The sequence below is a fragment of the Somniosus microcephalus genome, chromosome 8, assembly GCF_052327205.1.
Source record: "Somniosus microcephalus isolate GS21.2 chromosome 8, FLI_Smic_1.0, whole genome shotgun sequence".
In the NCBI taxonomy this organism is placed as follows: domain Eukaryota; kingdom Metazoa; phylum Chordata; class Chondrichthyes; order Squaliformes; family Somniosidae; genus Somniosus; species Somniosus microcephalus.
Genome location: NC_140994.1, coordinates 55,766,089 through 55,786,589, shown reverse-complemented (window position 1 = coordinate 55,786,589; position 20,501 = coordinate 55,766,089). Strand labels below are relative to the sequence as shown.

The window sequence follows — 20,501 nt, the reverse complement described above, 5'->3', positions numbered from 1 at the left end:
CTGAGGGTGAGCAAGCATGGTGGCGTCGGCGAGCGCCTTTTTGGTCGAGTCGAAAGCGGTCAACATGTCCGCCGACCACTCGATCGCCATTCTGTCTTTCTTACCCCGGAGGGCTTCGTATAGGGGCCGCATGAGGGAGGCCGCTCCGGGAATGAAGCGGTTGTAAAAGTTGATCATCCCCAAGAACTCCTGGAGGCCTTTGGTGGTAGTAGGCCGGGGGAACTGCTGGACGGCTTGCACCTTGGCGGGCAGGGGAATGGCTCTGTCCTGCGTGATGTGGTGGCCGAGGAATTCGATCCTGCTGAGGCCGAATTGGCACTTGGCTGGGCTGATGATGAGCCCGTGCTCACTGAGCCACTGGAACAGGGTGCGGAGGTGCTCGATGTGTTCCTGCTTGGAGGAACTAGCTATCAGGATGTCATCCAGGTAGACAAAGAGGAACTTCAGGTCCCGGAGGACCGAGTCCATGAGCCGCTGGAAGGCCTGGGCCGCGTTTTTGAGGCCGAAGGGCATTCGGAGGAACTCGAATAGCCCAAAAGGGGTGATTATGGCCGTCTTGGGAACGTCCGTGGGGTGGACTGGCACCTGATGGTAACCGCGCACCAGGTCGACTTTGGAGAAGACTGAGCGGCCGGCCAGTCTAGCCGAGAAGTCTTGAATGTGCGGTATGGGGTACCGATCCGGCGTGGTGGCGTTGTTTAGGCGCCGGTAGTCCCCGCAGGGGCGCCATCCCCCGTCGGGTTTGGTGACGATGTGGAGTGGGGAGGCCATGGGGCTGTTGGAGCGGCGGATGATGCCGAGCTGTTCCATTGTGGCGAACTCGGCCCGCGCGATCTCCAGCTTGGCCGGGTCCAGCCAGCGGGCGTGGGCATACACCGGTGGGCCTGTGGTGGGGATGAAGTGTTCTACCCCGTGCTTAGCAACCTTCGCGGAGAAGGTCACAGGATCACAGGAATCACAGGAACCCCACAGTGCAGATAGAGGCCATTTCGGCCCATCGAGCCTGCACCGACACATATCCCACCCTATCCCCACGTATTTAATCCCCCTAACACTAAGGGTCAATTTATCATAGCCAGTCAACCTAACCCGCACATCTTTGGACTGTGGGAGGAAACCGGAGCACCCGGAGGAAACCCACGCAAACACGGGGAGAATGTGCAAACTCCACACAGACAGTCGCCCGAGGCCGGATTCGAACCCGGGTCCCTGGCGCTGTGAGGCAACAGTGCTAACCACTATGCCACCGTGCGACCATCGTGTAGGCCAGTGTGGGGGCAGTTGGAAACGTGCAGGGATGGCTGCAGCGGCGTGCCCGTGTGCCGAACTGGGTATAGAAGTAGCAGTAGCCCTGGGTCGGAGGGCTTGGGGGATGTGGGGGCCTCGTGGCCGAGCTGTGTGGCCGCGCGATAGACGGTGGAGCGCGCGCCGACGCTGCGGAGGCCAGGTCGGGGGTGACGGCATGGTTGGAGCTGGTGGACAGGAGCTTATCGGCTTCGTCGGCCAGGGCCTCGAGGTCCGTGAGGCTGGACGCCACGATCGCCGGGCGGATGCTCGGAGGTAGTTGGCGGATAAAGAGCGTGCGCAAGAGGGAGCCGGGCGGTTTCTCGTCGGTCAGAGCAAGCATGTGTGAGAGCAAGTCTGACGGCGTGGAGTCACCGAGGCCCGGGAGGTCGAGGAGGTGGCAGTTGCACACAAATTGGGAGGCTGTGAATTTTTTAATGAGCACGGCCTTGAGATGTGCGTACTTGCCTTCCTCCGGAGGGTTTTGTGGTGTTGTCCAGACTTTCGTGATTGTGGAGCTGCCCAGGGAGGCGAGGAGGTAGTCGTACATCGTTGCGTTGGCGGTGATGCCGCGGAGTCAGAATTGCGATTCGGCTTGAAGGAACCAGGCGGTGGCCAGGTTCTCCCAGAACTCCGGCAGCTTCACAGAAACTGCGTTTGTGTCAGCCATGGTTACGCTTAGGAGTCGTCCTGAACGTCGGGGTCACCAATGTAGGAGTCTACGTACTCCTAGCAAAAAATACTGAACTCAGAGAGGTTCAACAGAAAAGGTTTAATTGTTGAGGCTGCATGCTGAACACAAAATGGAGTCAGAGACTACACAAAGTACAACTCTCTTTTTTCAGTGCACAGCTTCGACTGTTCCTCCCCCGCTCTGGGCTTAACTATGCTGCAGATCGAGTTTCTTAAAGGTGTGATCCTCCTTAAAGGCATGACGCCTGATTTATAGTCTACGGACCGGAAAGCGGATTGTGTCCGTTCTGTGATCGGTATGCCACAGTGTTATCAAAATACTGCGCTGACAAAGTTACTACCATGCTAACAGACAAAGATACTCACAGATATTGCGCCTGGCCTAACATATGAGATCAGATTACATTGGATTGAGAATCCCTCATGGCAGATTCTCCATTGCTCTGCTAGATTCTTTCTGGAATTCTACTTCCGGGTCAAACAGGAAGAAAGGTAGAAAGGTCAAAGGACCTCTGCTACGTACAAACACTGCTAACACAATAACCACCACCAGAGGGTGCTATCTGCATGTAAAATGTCCGTAATGTCCAGAACAGCAAACAATGGAATAACCATTGGGAATCCCATACATGGTACGCAGAACCTCTTACTGTGGGTGAGGGCAATAATATCTCAGTAATCTCATAGCCCCTCAGGCAGTCAGAAGCAAGTCTACATCTATCCAAGTGCAAGGTACTAAAAAAAACACTTTAAAAGCTGTTCTGTAACATAAGCAATCTATTTTGAAAGTTTCTTCAGGCTGTAGTCTTCAAAATAAAGCACTTTTGCTAGTCCCAGCTGAAATAGGAGGCAAAAATAAAACCATCAATCATGAAGTTCAACAAAATAGAAATCAAAATTATACAGTCAACAATAGCTCCCAATATATGAAAGAAGAAAGCCAATCAATCAAATTGGATACATAGTATTCAAAGCTATTGATTTCCAGTTTTTATGGAAAATGAAGAGTCATGGAATTCAATTCCGAATACCATGCAATAAAAAACATAATTTGTCACTGTAAGTCAGGCCCTGAGAATAATGCATTGTGCGTTATATTGCATTACATGGGAGATTAGCAAATACCAAATGTTTTGTTTAAGATATAATTGTTTTAATTTACTGTTTTATATTCAAATTAAAAGAGAACAAAAACTACTACAGGAAATGAATGCAGGCTGGATGCAGACTTCTCCAGTATTATCAAATCCATGGAAGATTACCTGAATCCTGTTTTGTCACAGTTGGACTTCTCATTTGTTCCGTAAGTACTTGTAATGTATAGAAGTTATGCCTTTTCCCTGTAACAGCCAGTAAAATAAATCTGAAGCTCACTGCTGCCCTGATTATGTGGTATGATACTGCTTCTTGCCTAAGGACATGGTACACAAGCAAAAGGTTCATGGTTATCATGAACCCCACTGGTAAAATGTGAAATGGTAAGCCAAATACAGTAAAGAAGCAAGGAATTGTTGCTTAATAAAAGTTTTAAGAGTATCTACTATAGTCCAGAGGTTACACTTTACATAAACACCAGCAAATTGTAACTGAACTGACTCTATATCAGGGAAATAGAAACTTATGTGTATCTTTCAGTAGTTTGGTATGGAGTCTCTTAACCATCGCAATGGGTTTCCACGCCTGCCACATACCTGTGTGATCAAGAACAAAATGATTTTCTGGTGCATCTCTGAATTTTTGTGGGTGAGTGAACAAATAAGGTCACCTAAGAGGCCCTAATCCAAAAATCTGTGGGGGCAAGGTTTTGCTCTACATGCTAGAATGAACCCGCCGGGAACCTCTGGCTGGTGTATGCAGGTTGAGGAGTAGGCTTCTTAATATTAATAATCTGGGCGGGTATCCATACCACTAGGGGCTTGTCTCAGGCACCCAGCAGTGGGGAGGCAACAAAATACATTGTTGGCAGCCGCACTGGGGTGCACCCCCTCTTTCCCGGAACCATGACCATTGAGCTCCAGTCGGCCCCTTTTATAAATACTTGATGAAACATTTTTAAAATCGTTGGGGGTCCAGGCCACCACCCCGACCTATAACCCCAGGTGGGTTTCATATATGCTGGATGGAGACCAATGTGCCTGCTTTCACTGGTGGGTTCCCAGGCTGGGGACATGAAGACTCCTAGGCTGGGAGTTCCTTCCCCCGGCCATGCCACCTCTGTCATTAGTGATCTTGTTTGAAGCGGGTGGAGGCACCACTGCAAACAGGGCCACATGGAAATTAATGGGCAAGTTGGGACCTGGCATATCTAGGCCACAGCCTAATTTTCAGTGCTTCTGCCACACTCCTGTTGGGCCATGGATTTTCAGGACTTCTATAATGATTGTCAGTCAATGATTGTGTAAAAAAATTATCCATGTAAAATAAAGAATTTATCCCGATCAAAAGAGAACAGATTTCTACTCAAGGTAAAAGGTTGGTGCTGTGCTATATAATAAAACAAAGGGTATTAAATGGATTCCTAAATCAGGGGAATTTCAAGGTGGTCACATTATAACAAATTATACACGAGTGTGCTCAAGGGAATGGTTAGTCCTGTAGACCTAATGTATGCAGCCTTACACGTTGCCATCACCAGTTTCTTCAAGTTCAATTTGAGGAGCAAACTTATCAGTACAGTACAAGTTTCTCAGCGTTAGCTTCTCTTCAGTGCTGAGAGTTTTCAGAAAGTGTCTTTTGTGGTCATAGCGCATCACAGGGTGCAGCATGTCCACACATATCCATACTCTGGATGATTGTTCTATCAGAACCCCTTGCTTGAAACATACTAACTCAGCTATGCACCAGACACTCGATATGGTTTGAGAGCTGCAATTCGTGGTCAACTATGGGAATTCCCACCTGCAAGCGAAACAGAAAATAATATTTATAGGGCAGAAGGGTTTTATGTCTTCAGACTGGTTTACAGTTCTTGAGACTCTGAAAACCCCCTTTGGGGGAAAGGGTTGTGGATCCCAGCAAAAGATTACTTTAGGTCTGATAACAGCAGGCATCTTTAGTTCCCAATGCCTGACATTTTATGTGACCATTTTGGGTGAACGTACAAAGCTAGTGGTTCCTCTACAAAGCTTCCCTTTCCCAACCTGCAAGTATTTTCCCTACATTACAATAGTGACTACACTTCAAAGTACTTCTTTGGCTTTGGGATATCCTAAGGCCGTGCAAGGTGCTATGTAGATGTAATTTCTTTCTTTCTTTACTGTCTGTCTGTCTGTCATCCTGTCGCTCCACCTTTTATTATCGTAAAGACGCACTTTTGTTTATAGGTGACTAAAGGTCCATTCATAGGCATGGTTGGTGACACAGGACCCTAGGAGAATATCTAACAGAAAACTCCAAAAGCTTAATGGTCACTCAGTTTCATTTAGGTGAAGAAAGTCTTCCATCAGTTTATTTAATGCCACACAAGCCAGACTGGAATATTGTTTCCACTAAGTAGATAATCTCAGAGTCCTAGCTATATCTCTTGCACAGAGCAATTTAGAAGACTTGACAGCGATTACTTTCCTGTGCAAAAACCTAAGACAAACTGGTGACTAAGCAGCAGATAGCCAAATGCATGGTTTAGTACATCTACGTTGAAACCAATCAAGGTAGGCTGATTTACTATGATGTGTGGCAGATGGATATCTTTTGAAGATAAATTTTAATTATGTATGGTTTTTAGTCAGCAGGCTTCTTTAGCAGCAGGCACGGATTCAGGGAAATCAAAATCCAAAAAGAAAGAGGAAAAACCAGTGGGTGGAAAGTCAACTCCAGGTATGAGATAAGTAACTAGAGAAGAATTTCATTGACAAGCTGTAAAGTGATTAACCTTGGGTTATATTAATCTAAATAAGAAATAAAGAAATCAGATTGTATGTTAAAATAATTTCATCTGGATTTGCTATGTAGTTTCTTCATAAACATTTTGAAATTGCACTTATATCATTGGAAGCTCTTTCTTTTAACTAGCAGTGCTACACAAAGCAACAAAACAATTTATTTCAAAAGCAAAATACTGCGGATGCTGGCAATCTAAAATAACAACAGAAAGTGCTGGAAACACTCAACACGTCAGGCAGCATCGAGGAGAGAGAAACAGAGTCAACGGGGGCGATTTTCTCAGCCCCGAGGAGGCGGGTATGGAGGCGGGGCTGCCAGGAATATGGCAGAATTTGGGGGGGGGGGTGGTAAACGCCTCCATGCCATCTTCCCAGGAGGCGGGTAGCCGTCCTGCGCCGGGTCCCATCTCCTTGGAGGCGGGAAGGGATTAAAGCCTATTAACTGCCTGTTAACAGGTAGTTAACAGGCAGAAAATAGGATTATCCCATTTTTGCCCTCAAGCGTGGGCTTCCCGACGGCTCTAAAACCCGCCAGCTCAGCAAGGCGAGTACTGGGTCTGCGGGGGTCGGGGGGGGGTGCAAAAGTGTGGTATGAAGGTAAGTGATGGGTGCAAGAGTGTAGAGATGAGTGTTCTAAATCTCATCATCAAGAAACTACTTATGAAATAATGCTGGATGGCCAGCTGGTGGCGCCGTCCAAGGAGTATAAATACTCGGGCGTGGGCCCAGCTTTCCAGGGACATTTTGTAAGACGAGCTAGTGAAATACAACTAGACTTCCATGTTCTGAAACAAGTTGATTAAAGCCTTACTTTATGCTCAAACCAAGTGCGTAGTGAGTTTTATTATGTCAATGAGTATCTGAGGTAAGCCCTAAGTGTTTTTAAAAGTGTACTTACTTTTGTTTCTTCCGGCAGACTTCAGTCGGTTTCTATACGGAGAGTCTCGCACCTCCGTGTTACAGATGAGAGATGTCCGTTGCACTTTCTGTTGTTAAAACAATTTATTTGTTTCTTTAAAAAAAAAAGGAATTCACGGTCTAATTTAAATTTGCTTGCTTTAAAATCTATATTGTTCACCTCTCCCCAAGCCCCAGTTCCAGTTCCTACCTGAGATATCCTCCCTTCTTTCTTTCCTCAGCCTCTGCACCGAAAGACTCCTCATTTTCAGTGATTTCAATCTCCATCTAAGTCTCCTTGCCCTCTCTCTTCCAAATTCACTGCCCTTCTGTCCTCCCTAAATCTCTTCTTCCATATAAATTCTTCTACCCATATCCAAAACCACCCCCTTGACCTAACCATCTCCTATGGTGCCTCTACTCCCATGGTCTCAAACACGGTCAAGCCATCTGCAACCACTTGTTGTATTCCTCACCATCTACATCCCCCAACCCTCTTTCAACCCCATTTCTTTCTGTATCTACCATGGAAAATATTATTTTACCCCCAAGTTATTTATAACTGCACTCTTAAATTCCTAACTGCTTAGCTTTTGGCTTCCCATTCACCGTGATACCTCTACAGCTGTTGATCTGGTCACTTTCACTGCCCTTATCCCAAGCAAAACCTTCTCCACGTCTACTCCTGGTCACTGACGTGGAATGCCCCATCATTGCTTCCTCAAGTCCAAGGGTTGCAAACTTGAGTTTACGTGGCACTTAACTGGATTAGCCATTCATTTTCAGATTTGGCTTGACCATATCAAGCTCTACCAAACATGCTATCTGGCAAAACCACCCATTACTCTAAGGTTATCCTGGAGGGCAAAGATCCAGGTTTGTTTTCTCTATTATCAACATACCCCCTGAAACCCCTCTCCCCTGCCCCCTCCACCCTCACCTTTAGAAATAAGCGTGAGGAGCTCCTGCATTTCTTTGTCACCTAGAGAGTGACCAGATGCCTCTGCTGCTTTACCCTTTATCTCTTTCCCTTCCAAAAAAATTTCCCTCCTTTAGCCCTACCTCTTGTCTCCCTCTAATTTCTGACCCTATGCCTCCTTCAAGTGACCTACATGCTGCCTACTAGATTTCATTCCCACTAAACCCCTGACCATTCAACTTTCTTTTCTGGCCTCCCTGCTAGCTGACATTGTAAATGGTTTCCTATGCTTGAGAACTCTTCCCCCTCCCTTTCAAAGCCACCATCATTACTCCTCTCTGCAATAAGCTCATACTTCACCTGTCAACCACAAGACGCATGAACGTGTTGTCACCTCCCAGATCCGTGCCCATCTCTCCGACAGCTCCTTGTTTGAATCCTTCCAATCACAGCACCAAAACAGCCCTAATTAGTCACTAGCAACAGTCTGACTGTGACCATGGTGCATTATCGCTTCTCGATCACTCAGCAAATTTGATATGGTCGATCACACCATTCTCCTCCAAAGCATCTTTTCCATTGACCAGCTCCGAGGGACTGCTCTCACTTGGTTTCATTCCCACCTATCTAATTGTAGCTTAAACATCTACATGTATCAGCAGTCCCCCAAGGATATGGCACCCAGCTTTATGAATTCACCATGCTCTTGAGTGTCCACTGCCCCGTACCACCAAACTGTTTCCACAATATAAAGTTGTGGATGAGCTGTAATTTCCTCCAGTTAAACATTGGGAAGTCATTGTCTTCAAGTCCCACCATGAATTTTGTACTCTCATCACTGACCCCACCCTCCTCCTTGCCCACTTTTCAAACATGGACAAAAGAGCTGAATTCCAGAGATGAGGCGAGAGTGACTGCCCTTGACATCGAGGCAGCAGTTGACCGAGTGTGGCACCAAGGAGCTGTACTAAAATTGAAGTCAATGGGAATCAGAGTGAGAACTCTCCTCTGGCTGGAGTTATACCTAGCACAAAGGAAGATGGTTGTGGATGTTGGAGGAAAATCGTCACAGCCCCAGGACATCGCTGCAGGAGTTCCTCAGGGCAGTGTCCTAGGTCCATCTTCAGCTACTTCATCAATGACATTCCCTCCATCATAAGGTCAAAAGTGGAGATGTTCACTGATGATTGCACAAGTTTTTGGTTCCATTCGCAATTCCTCAGATAATGAAGCAGTCTGTGCCCGCATGCAGCAAGACCTGGACAACATCCAGGCATTGACTGATAAGTGGCAACTAACATTTATGCCGCACAAGTGCCAAGCAATGACTGTCTCCAACGAGAAAGAGTCTAAACACCTCCCCTTAACATTCAGTGGAATTACCATCATCTAATCCCCCACCATCAACATCCTGAGGGTCACCATTGGCCAGAAACTTAACTGGAACCAGCCACATAAATTCTGTGGCTACAAGAGCAGGTCAGAGGCTAGGTATTCTGCGATGAGTGACTCACCTCCTGACTCTCCAAAGCCTTTCCAGCACCTACAAGGCACAAGTCAGGAGTGTGATGGAATACGCGCCAGTTGCCTGGATGAGTGCAGCTCCAACAATACTTAAGAAGCTCAACACTGTCCAGGACAAAGCCGCCTGTTTGATCGGCACCCCATCCACCAACTTAAACATTCACTCCCTCCACCACCGGCACAATGTGGCCGCAGTGTGTACCAGATGCACTGCAGCAACTTACCAAGGTTTCTTCGACAGCGTCTCTCAAACCTGCAACCTCTAACACCTAGAAGGGCAAGGGCAGCAGGTGTTTGGGAACAGCACCACCTCCAAGTCACACACCATCCTGACTTGGAAATATGTCGGCATTCCCTCATTGTTGTTGGGTCAAAATCCTGGAACCCACTACCTAACAGCACTGTGGGAATACCTTCACCACAGGGCCTCCAGCAGTTAAAGAAGGCAGCTCACCAGCACCTTCTCAAGGGCAATTAGGAATGGGCAATAAATGCTGGCCGTGCCAGTGTCGCCCACATTCCTTGACTTAATAAATTTTAAAAAAGCTAAACTTGGCTGTTCACAACCTCAGTGTCCTTGTTGACCCTGAGCTGAGTTTCCAACCCCATATTCTCTCCATAATAAAAACCACTTACATCCACCTCTAACATTGCCCCCCAAACACCCCCCCCGACCCCCCAAACACCCCCCCCGACCCCCCAAACACACCCCCCCCAAACACGCACCCCCCCAAACACACCCCCCCGACCCCCCAAACACACCCCCACAAACACCCCCCCCGACCCCCCAAACACCCCCCCGACCCCCCAAACACACACCCCCCCCCGACCCCCCAAACACCCCCCCCCCCCCGACCCCCCAAACACACACCCGACCCCCCCAAACACACACCCCCGGGGACTCCCATTCCATATGCAGCTGAAACTATCATTTATGCTTTTGTCACCTCCCAAGTTGAATGTAATCCATTGTTCAATGAACGAGGTAATTAGCATGCTATTAACTGATTTTGTTAGGAGTCTGTTTCACTACTTAAAGCCTAGAAGAGGGCAGGCATTGTATGTTCAGGCCACTGCTATTGCACCTCTGTAAACTACTGCTACACAAAAGCTGCCTATGGTGGTTCTCCCAGTAGCTTTCCCTTAACCCCTTTGGGGAAGTGCCTAGTCTCCATTCAGCACCTTCCACCTGAAGACACAGCTGAGAGTAAGAGCTCCTCATGTGAGAATACCAGTTAAGTAACTGTGCTGTTATATTCTGTTAAACAACAAAATATGTTCAAATATCTGTTTATACAAACTACGGCCAGAATTTTCTGGCATCCATGTGGCGGGATTGGAGGCGAGTCAGGAGGGAAATTTGAAATAATTGCAGTGGGTCAGGAATCCGCCGGCATCCTGCCCCCCACGCGCCTTTCCCTCAGGCGCGTTTGCCAGTACGGCAGCGAACCGAACGACAAAGGCGGCCGAGCTAATTTCGATGATTATTAGGTACTTTTCATGCCCTTAAATGTGTTTTTTACCCTGCCTTTCCAATTTCCATGGATGACCACTGGAACCACGCAGCTGAAGAACCACGTCTTTGAACCTGAGGCGGAAGCTCAGTGGCCATTGATCCAGCTCATTAGTGCACAGTATGGAAAGCACAATAAATTTTCCCACCTGACACCTAGTAACTTTTCTAAGGCAGATGCTGTTGCTGAGTGCATTGTCAGCACAGATTTAGCTTTCTAGAGGTTGCAAGTGTTTTCAGCAAAGTTGGGATCCACTGCCACCTCATTGCTACAACCTATCACGCCATTGACAGATTGCTTCTGTCATCACTACTTGACCTGCCATCTATTGCATAAGCATGGGTGCCGTTTATACTGTCTTACCTTGGTCCTCAGAATTGGACCACGATGAGCCCCAACACCAGCAGCACCAACAACAACACCACCGACCTTCTCTTCAACCACCTGATGCAGCACAGGACAGAGGGCTGCACCGTGCCAGAGGCAATACCCCCAACACAGTGTATACAGGCAGAGGATGAGCTTCGTCAATATGTCTGAGCAGCAGTGTCAACGAAGGAACAACAGAAAATGCTGGAAAAACTCAGCAGGTCAGGCAACATCCGTGGAGAGAAATTTGAGTTGACGTTTCGGGTTGGACCCTTCTTCAAAACTGGAAAGAAAAGAAACTAGATCGGAGGCAGGGCTGCGATCGGACAAAAGAATAAAAGAAACAAAAGAAGTAAAAGAGATTAGAAGCTAGACGAGATGGTAATAGGCTGGGATTAGGTGTAAAGTGTACTGGCAGGGCAAAAGATAGCTGCCAGGTGTGAGAGAGAAACAAAAGGAAAGGGGGGGGGGAAAAGGAGTGGAACAATTACAAGAGAAAATGAAATGGGGGCCGAGCTTATGATCTGAAATTATTGAGTCCGGAAGGCTGCAGACTGCCTAATCGGAAGATGAGGTGCTGTTCCTCGAGTTTACGTTGAGCTTCCGTGGAACAATACAAGAGGCCAAGGACGGTGAGGTCCGAGTGGGAATGGAGCGGTGAATTAAAATGACAGGCGACCGGAAGCTCGGGGTCACCCTTATGGACTGAACGGAGGTGTTCCGCAAAGCGGTCACCCAATCTGCGTTTGGTCTCCCCAATGTAGAGGAGACCGCATCGTGAGCAGCGAATACAGTATACTAGATTGCGAGAAGTACAAGTAAATCGCTGTTTCACCTGGAAGGGGTGTTTGGGGCCCTGGACAGTGGGAAGGGGGGAGGTATAGGGGCAGGTGTTACATCTCCTCCGCTTGCACGGGAAGGTGCCAGGCGAAGAGGAAGGGCTGTTTGGGGTGATAGAGGAGTGGACTAGGGTGTCTCGGAGGGAGCGGTCCCTGCGGAATGCTGAAAGGGGAGGGGAGGGGAAGATACATTTGGTGGTGGGATCACTTTGGAGGTAGCGGAAATGCCGGAGGATGATCCGTTGAATGTGGAGGCTGGTGGGGTGAAAGGTGAGGACAAGGGGAACCCTATCGTGGTTCCGGGAGGGAGGGGCAGGGGTGAGGGCAGAAGTGCGGGAGATAGAACTGACACGGTCGAGGGCAGTGTCAACCACAGTAGAGGGGAATCCTCGGTTGCGGAAAAAGGAAGACATGTCTGAAGCACTGGTGTGGAAGGTGGCGTCGTCGGAGCAGATACGGCGGAGGCGGAGAAACTGGGAGAATGGAATAGAGTCCTTACAGGAAGCGGGGTGGGAGGAAGTGTAGTCCAGGTAGCTGTGGGAGTCAGTGGGCTTGTAGTAAATATTGGTCGATAACCTATCCCCAGAGATGGAGACGGAGAAGTCGAGGAAGGGAAGGGAAGAGTCCGAGATGGACCATGTGAAGGTGAGGGAAGGGTGGAAATTGGAGGCAAAGTGAATGAAATTGTCAAGTTCGGGGCGAGAGCAGGAAACGGCACCGATACAGTCATCAATGTATCGGAAAAAGAGGTGAGGGAGGGGACCCGAGTAGGACTGGAACAAAGATTGTTCCACATAGCCCACGAAAAGGCAGGCATAGCTAGGACCCATGCGGGTACCCATGGCAACACCTTTGATTTGGAGGAAATGAGTGGAGTTAAAGGAGAAGTTGTTCAATGTGAGAACAAGTTCAGCCAGGCGGAGGAGGGTCGTGGTGGATGGGGACTGGTCGGGCCTCTGTTCAAGGAAGAAGCGGAGCGCCCTCAGGCCATCCGGGTGGGGGATGGACGTGTAGAGGGATTGTACGTCCATGGTGAAAAGGAAGCGGTTGGGGCCAGGAAACTGGAAACTGTTAAAGTGGCGGAGGGCGTCCGAAGAGTCGCGGATGTAGGTGGGAAGAGACTGGACAAGGGGAGAAAAGATAGAGTCAAGATAGGAAGAGATAAGTTCTGTAGGGCAAGAACAGGCTGAAACGATGGGTCTACCAGGGCAGTCCTGTTTGTGGATCTTGGGAAGGAGGTAGAAGTGGGCTGTGCGGGGTTGGGGAACTATGAGGTTGGTGGCAGCAGGGGGAAGATCTCCAGAGGAGATGAGGTCAGTGACAGTCTTGGAAACGGTGGTTTGATGTTCGGTAGTGGGGTCATGGTCCAGGTGGAGGTAGGAGGAGGTGTCGGAGAGTTGGCGTTCAGCTTCCGCTAGGTAGAGGTCAGTACGCCAAACAACAACAGCACCACCCTTGTCAGCGGGTTTAATGACAATGTCAGGGTTGGATCTAAGAGAATGGAGTGCTGCAAGTTCAGAGGGACGTAGGTTGGAGTGAGTGAGGGGAGCAGAGAAATGGAACCTCATAGTTCCCCAACCCCGCACAGCCCGCTTCTACCTCCTTCCCAAGATCCACAAACAGGACTGCCCTGGTAGACCCATCGTTTCAGCCTGTTCTTGCCCTACAGAACTTATCTCTTCCTATCTTTTCTCCCCTTGTCCAGTCTCTTCCCACCTACATCCGCGACTCTTCGGACGCCCTCCGCCACTTTAACAGTTTCCAGTTTCCTGGCCCCAACCGCTTCCTTTTCACCATGGACGTACAATCCCTCTACACGTCCATCCCCCACCCGGATGGCCTGAGGGCGCTCCGCTTCTTCCTTGAACAGAGGCCCGACCAGTCCCCATCCACCACGACCCTCCTCCGCCTGGCTGAACTTGTTCTCACATTGAACAACTTCTCCTTTAACTCCACTCATTTCCTCCAAATCAAAGGTGTTGCCATGGGTACCCGCATGGGTCCTAGCTATGCCTGCCTTTTCGTGGGCTATGTGGAACAATCTTTGTTCCAGTCCTACTCGGGTCCCCTCCCTCACCTCTTTTTCCGATACATTGATGACTGTATCGGTGCCGTTTCCTGCTCTCGCCCCGAACTTGACAATTTCATTCACTTTGCCTCCAATTTCCACCCTTCCCTCACCTTCACATGGTCCATCTCGGACTCTTCCCTTCCCTTCCTCGACTTCTCCGTCTCCATCTCTGGGGATAGGTTATCGACCAATATTTACTACAAGCCCACTGACTCCCACAGCTACCTGGACTACACTTCCTCCCACCCCGCTTCCTGTAAGGACTCTATTCCATTCTCCCAGTTTCTCCGCCTCCGCCGTATCTGCTCCGACGACGCCACCTTCCACACCAGTGCTTCAGACATGTCTTCCTTTTTCCGCAACCGAGGATTCCCCTCTACTGTGGTTGACACTGCCCTCGACCGTGTCAGTTCTATCTCCCGCACTTCTGCCCTCACCCCTGCCCCTCCCTCCCGGAACCACGATAGGGTTCCCCTTGTTCTCACCTTTCACCCCACCAGCCTCCACATTCAACGGATCATCCTCCGGCATTTCCGCTACCTCCAAAGTGATCCCACCACCAAACGTATCTTTCCCCCCCCTCCCCTTTCAGCATTCCGCAGGGACCGCTCCCTCCGAGACACCCTAGTCCACTCCTCTATCACCCCAAACAGCCCTTCCTCTTCGCCTGGCACCTTCCCGTGCAAGCGGAGGAGATGTAACACCTGCCCCTATACCTCCCCCCTTCCCACTGTCCAGGGCCCCAAACACCCCTTCCAGGTGAAACAGCGATTTACTTGTACTTCTTGCAATCTAGTATACTGTATTCGCTGCTCACGATGCGGTCTCCTCTACATTGGGGAGACCAAACGCAGATTGGGTGACCGCTTTGCGGAACACCTCCGTTCAGTCCGTAAGGGTGACCCCAAGCTTCCGGTCGCCTGTCATTTTAATTCACCGCTCCATTCCCACTCGGACCTCACCGTCCTTGGCCTCTTGTATTGTTCCACGGAAGCTCAACGTAAACTCGAGGAACAGCACCTCATCTTCCGATTAGGCAGTCTGCAGCCTTCCGGACTCAATATCGAGTTCAACAATTTCAGATCATAAGCTCGGCCCCCATTTCATTTTCTCTTGTAATTGTTCCACTCCTTTTACCCCCCCCTTTCCTTTTGTTTCTCTCTCACACCTTGCAGCTATCTTTTGCCCTGCCAGTACACTTTACACCTAATCCCAGCCTATTACCATCTCGTCTAGCTTCTAATCTCTTTTACTTCTTTTGTTTCTTTTATTCTTTTGTCCGATCGCAGCCCTGCCTCCGATCTAGTTTCTTTCCAGTTTTGAAGAAGGGTCCAACCCGAAACGTCAACTCAAATTTCTCTCCACGGATGTTGCCTGACCTGCTGAGTTTTTCCAGCATTTTCTGTTGTTATTTCGGATTTCCAACATCTGCAGTATTTTGCTATCGCACTAGTGTCAACGAAGGCTCAGGCTATCGCACCAGGTCGTCGCAGACATTTGCAGCTTGCTGGAGCAAGACCTGCAGCCCAGAGGAGCGCGTGGACACACCTACCAGTGGCTGTCAAAGTCACCAGCGCCCTCAACTTCTTCGCCTCAGGCTCCTTCCAGTGATCTGCAGCAGACATTTGCGGCATCTCTCAATCGGCCGCCCACAGATGCATCATACAGGTCACTGATGCCCTCTTGGACAAGTCAGTCAATTATATCAACTTTGCCACTGATGAAGCCAGTGATACTGAGCGGCCGCTCGTCTTTACCACTCTGGCTGGTTTCCCATGGGTGCAGGGCGTCATCAACTGCACATATGTGTCCATCAGGGCACCCCATCATCACCCAGGAGTCTTTGTCAACCGCAAGGGCTTTCACTCCCTCAATGTGCAGTTCGTCTGCAACCATAGGAAGATCATCATGCATTTGTGCACCAAATTCCCTGGCAGTGTCATGACTCATTCATCCTGCACCAGTCCGCCCTCCCTCAGCTCTTCGCACCTCCAAACAGACTTTCCGACTGGCTGCTTGGAGACAAGGGCTATCCACTGAAGATGTGGCTCATGACACCCTTGAAGAGGCCAAGTACTGAGGCCCAGGAGAGATATAATGACAGCCACATTTCCACCAGATGTGTCATACAGCAGACAATAGGCATGCTAAAAATGCACTACAGATGTCTTGACAGATTTGGAGGAGCCCTTCAGCCAGTGCCTCCAGAATCATCGTGGTCTGCTGCGCCCTGCACAATATAGCGCAGCAGCGATGATTAGCGCTGCATGAGGAGCAAGGTTCTGAGCGCACAGCCTCTTCAGAGAAGGAGGAGGAGCATCAGCTGGAATACGAGCAGCACCAGCACCCGAGCACATTGCTGCCCGGGAGGCCAGGGATGGCCTCATCACGGCCAGATTTACTTAACTTCAGGCATTACACCCATATGGCTACCACATGCTGTGCCAGATTCCCACCACCCCACAGCAACACCATAAAGCATCCCTACAATGACCAAGCCATTCCTTTCACACTGACCATCATTGCTGGAGGTAACGCTATTCCTCACCATTCACTCCAACTCACCTAAGCCACTTCCAAAGTTACAGACAAAATTGGCCATGACCGGAAAGTGGTGAAAATAAATATTTTTAGCTGTGACATCACAGTAAAGGAAACTTTACACAAACAGTTATTAAAACACCCAAGTGGTTACCCTTGTGCATCTACTTGTGTTTCATCTTTCTCTTATGCGTGCTTCTACGAGGTACTACCCCTGTGGCTTCAGCAGAGGTAGAGCCAGCCTGCTCACTTTCCTACTGCAACTGCATAGACACTTTTGGCGGATGTCCTCTGGGTCTTGGAGCCTGTGATGGCCCCGCCATCGCAATCCCAGGAGGCCTGTGGAGCTCTGACTGGGGGTGGCAACGGGGGAGAAGTGTGAATGCTTTGCGAAGAGCCCCCACTTCCATGTGTCCTCTCACTATCATCTCTCTCATGGGCCACCCGCACTTCCCTGCTAGCAAGGAGCTGGAGAGCACATTGCTGTACAGCAGTGGGGCCATGTGGACTTAAGTCTACGTTGACATCCCTTCTAGAGAGGAGGACTATGAGCATCTGCCATCTATTCTCCATAGATAGCCAACTATTCTCCATAGAGACCATGTGCTCCTGTGAGTGGCTCATTAGCTGCTCCATGTAGGTGGCCTTCCTTTCCATGGAAGAGCCTACAGTCGCCATTGCCTGTGACATGGTGGTGCTCATGTTGGAGATGGACTCCTCTACTCTCTGCACATTTGCAGACATCGCGGCCGCAAAACCTGTCAAAGCCTCCTGCACTTCTTGCTGCACCTTCAGGATGGCACCTCTTTCTGGATGCCCCCCACCCCCCTGTGGCTCAGCATCTGCATACAGCTGAGCAGAGCTGTGAGCGTCCTGCGCCCTCTGGCAATCAGTCCTCACTGCTGTCCCTGTCCCCACCATCTGCTCTTGCTCACTTGTGACATACCAGGTGACAACACTACTCTATCTCGCATGGCACCCACCAAGGTGTGCGTATCTGCACTTGTGCTGGGTGCACTTATGTCTGATGATGGTGCACCCTCAGATGTTGGAGGCTCCTCTGAGAAGTCATCTTTCTCTTCCACCTTGAAAGTGGGGGGGGGGGGGATGCAGGGGGCTCTTGATGGACCTATGGGACAGCAAAGAGATGAGTTAAATATGTCATATCAAGAACATTCACTGGCTGCTGACATCAGTCCCTGTATGAGTGACTGCTGTATGCCATGTGGCTGTATGAGATGTAATTCTGGCACCAGGTTTCTGAGCTATCCCCCTCTCTCCGCCTCTCACCTCCAGCTGCTCTGCGACTCCTGTTACTTCCAGCGCGACCTCCTCTGCCACAGTTAAGGTGGCCAGTGATGGACTGCCACCTCCAGTTCTCTCCCTCTCCCTCTTATTGTGGGCTCTCTTCTCCTGCAAAAGGGAAAGAAGAGAAGGTTGAGTGAGAGTGATTGAATGAGTGTAAGGAATGGATAGGTTACATCTTTAGAGGGTGACTATGATGGATTGAGGTGCCAACGCCAAGTGGTCTCTTTTGTGCGTTGTTAAGTTGGTATGATTGCACTAAGATGAGGGTGATTGTGAGGGGTGTTTAGTCCGATGGGGATGTGATGATGTAGGTCAAGAGAGAGGGATGGGTGGACATGCAAGGTATGTTGGTGTGAGTAATGATGTGCGGGAGTAGCGAAGGCAGAGTGATGGGGATGTGGTGAGAGGCACAGCAGGATGAAGGTAAGTGTGGCTTTGCACTCACCTTTCCTGATCTAATGAGATCATTGAAATGTTTCTGGCACTGCACCAAGGTCCTCCTGACAACATCCCTGCTGTTCACCTCCTCTGCAATCTCCAACCAGGCACGTTTGGTCTGCTGGGGAGGTCTCTTCCACCCATCCGAAGGGAAGAGGACCTCCCTTCGTGCTCTGACTCCCTCCACAAGCATACGGAGGGAGTCATCTAATAACCTGGGTGCAGCCCTCTGTCTCTGTGCAGTTATGATTGCAAGTCTTCGCAACACAGCAATGCTGCAGTACAGTGCCTGCACAATCCTAGATGAAGTATCAAATGCAATGTGGCCATGGCTCTTTTAAAGATCCCAACTGAAAACGCGTCATCGATGACGTCATCAGAACCGGACCATTTAATAGGGTCGATAACATGCAGGGCTGCCTTAATAGGTGCTATTAAGGGAAAGTTGATCTCGGGAGCGGCATGAAATGATGAACGGGATCGCAACCCGCCACATCGATCACCCGCACCTGACCTGCCCAGGTACAGAAAATTCCAGCTTAAATGTGTATGTGTGTCTGATCTTTCTCCTAAACTATTTTGCAGGATTTTTTTTCTTTTTATTGAGCAGACATTTTCTTAATTGATTAATGTCATTGTTGCTTCAATATTGTTTCATTGAAGTCATTGTGAAACCAATTTAAATTTTTTTGATCAATTCTTCCCAGGCCATTCTCACGATTTAGGAGAATTTGTAATCTTGTTGGCTGACAAACTATTGTTGGAACTACCTCTGGAGGCACTGGAGGTCCTGCAGGAGGAGGTAATCACCTCAGTGTCAAGAGACTTCTCATTGCAGGTGCTATACAATCGCCTACACAGAGATGAGTCAGGTAACATATAAATGAATAGGTTGATTGATCTGAATTTTTTCGGTTTACAGAAAATCAACAACTTGCATTCATATAGTGCTTTTAATGTATAAAAATGTTCCAAAGAACTTCACAGAGGTGTGAGGAAAACAGGCACTGAGCTTAAGAAGGAGCATTTAGGAGGCCTGACCAAATGTTTGGTCAAAGAGATTAGATTTTGATGGTCTTAAAGGAGGAGAGAAAGATGGAGGAGTTTAAGAAGTAAATTCCAGAAAGTGATATCTATGCTGCTGAAGGCACAGCATCAATAATTGGAGGGGGGGGATGGCTGGGGGGCGGGGTGGGGGGGGGGGGAGAGATGAAGGTGGAGGGGTTGGCTATGCAAGAGCTGAAGAAAAAGGAAAAGAGAGTTTGGGGGATTTTGGGGCTGGAGGAAAATAGAAGTCTAAAAATCTCCATTAATAATGAATTAATCTTTTTATGTTTAATCTCAGACTACTTCAAAACCATGTAATAAATGTTGTAACATTGAATTGCCATAGCAGTTTACCAATTTATCTCATATCTGATTTTGAGCTTTTTACAAATATATTTGCTTGGTTATTTCATGCCACACATACTTTTAGATTGAAAATGAACATTTTTGTGATTTCTAGAATGTACATTTTATATACTCATCATGCTGTATCAACTATAGATGCTTCAGTTAGAATGACCATATTTTTGTACATTGTTCACTTGACTTATTTTGTGTAGAAGAATATTGTATTGTGGAATTTCTGTTTCAAGTTAGATCGCACAGCCATCTTTGTATTTTCAAGTGTTTCCTATGCATTTCAAGTGAGTTGAATTCATGCTTTCAGTTCATGACGTAATCTTTTCATGACTTCTCAGCCTGTCTTTTTTGTAATTCTTTTTGTAAGATAGAGTATAGTATCTGCCTTACTCTTGTTTAGGTCTCTGTGCTACATCTCATACTCTGGCTGAGAGGGTGGGCAGGCAACATGCTCCAAAGCATCTGCCAATGTTGTTCTGTAAACAACTGTTAGATGGTGAACCTAGCCCGAGGGTAACTCACCCACCATTCCTTTTATGGAAGGCACCTTACACGATTTGGTTTCTCCCATATTGGTTCAGTTGGGTCCAGAGCTCCCCACATATAGATACATACACAGATAGACATCTGACCACTCTGTGGCTCTATACAATGTAGTTTAATGCACTTTAATCCCTGACTGCTCTTTTTATAACATGGTTTTAACCCTATCTCACTAAATAGTTAATTTTTCCCCTCACTGTTGCTTTCTTGCAAGTTGAGCTTTTTACATATATTTCATATATTTACCATCTCTTTCAGTCTCTAAGCTTCAAT

The 20,501-nt window shown here is 48.5% G+C and overlaps 1 protein-coding gene across 2 annotated transcripts in view; it reads left to right on the top strand.

Annotated features, from left to right (window-relative positions):
• cfap46 (cilia and flagella associated protein 46) overlaps positions 1–20,501 on the top strand; it is a 575,305-nt gene that overhangs the window by 413,204 nt on the left and 141,600 nt on the right. For both annotated transcript variants that reach the window (XM_085994743.1, XM_085994742.1), the window contains 3 exons: positions 3,162–3,280; positions 5,702–5,793; positions 18,986–19,150. In XM_085994743.1, coding sequence (XP_085850869.1) covers positions 3,162–3,280; positions 5,702–5,793; positions 18,986–19,150 — 376 coding nt within the window. The remainder of the gene's footprint in view (positions 1–3,161; positions 3,281–5,701; positions 5,794–18,985; positions 19,151–20,501) is intronic.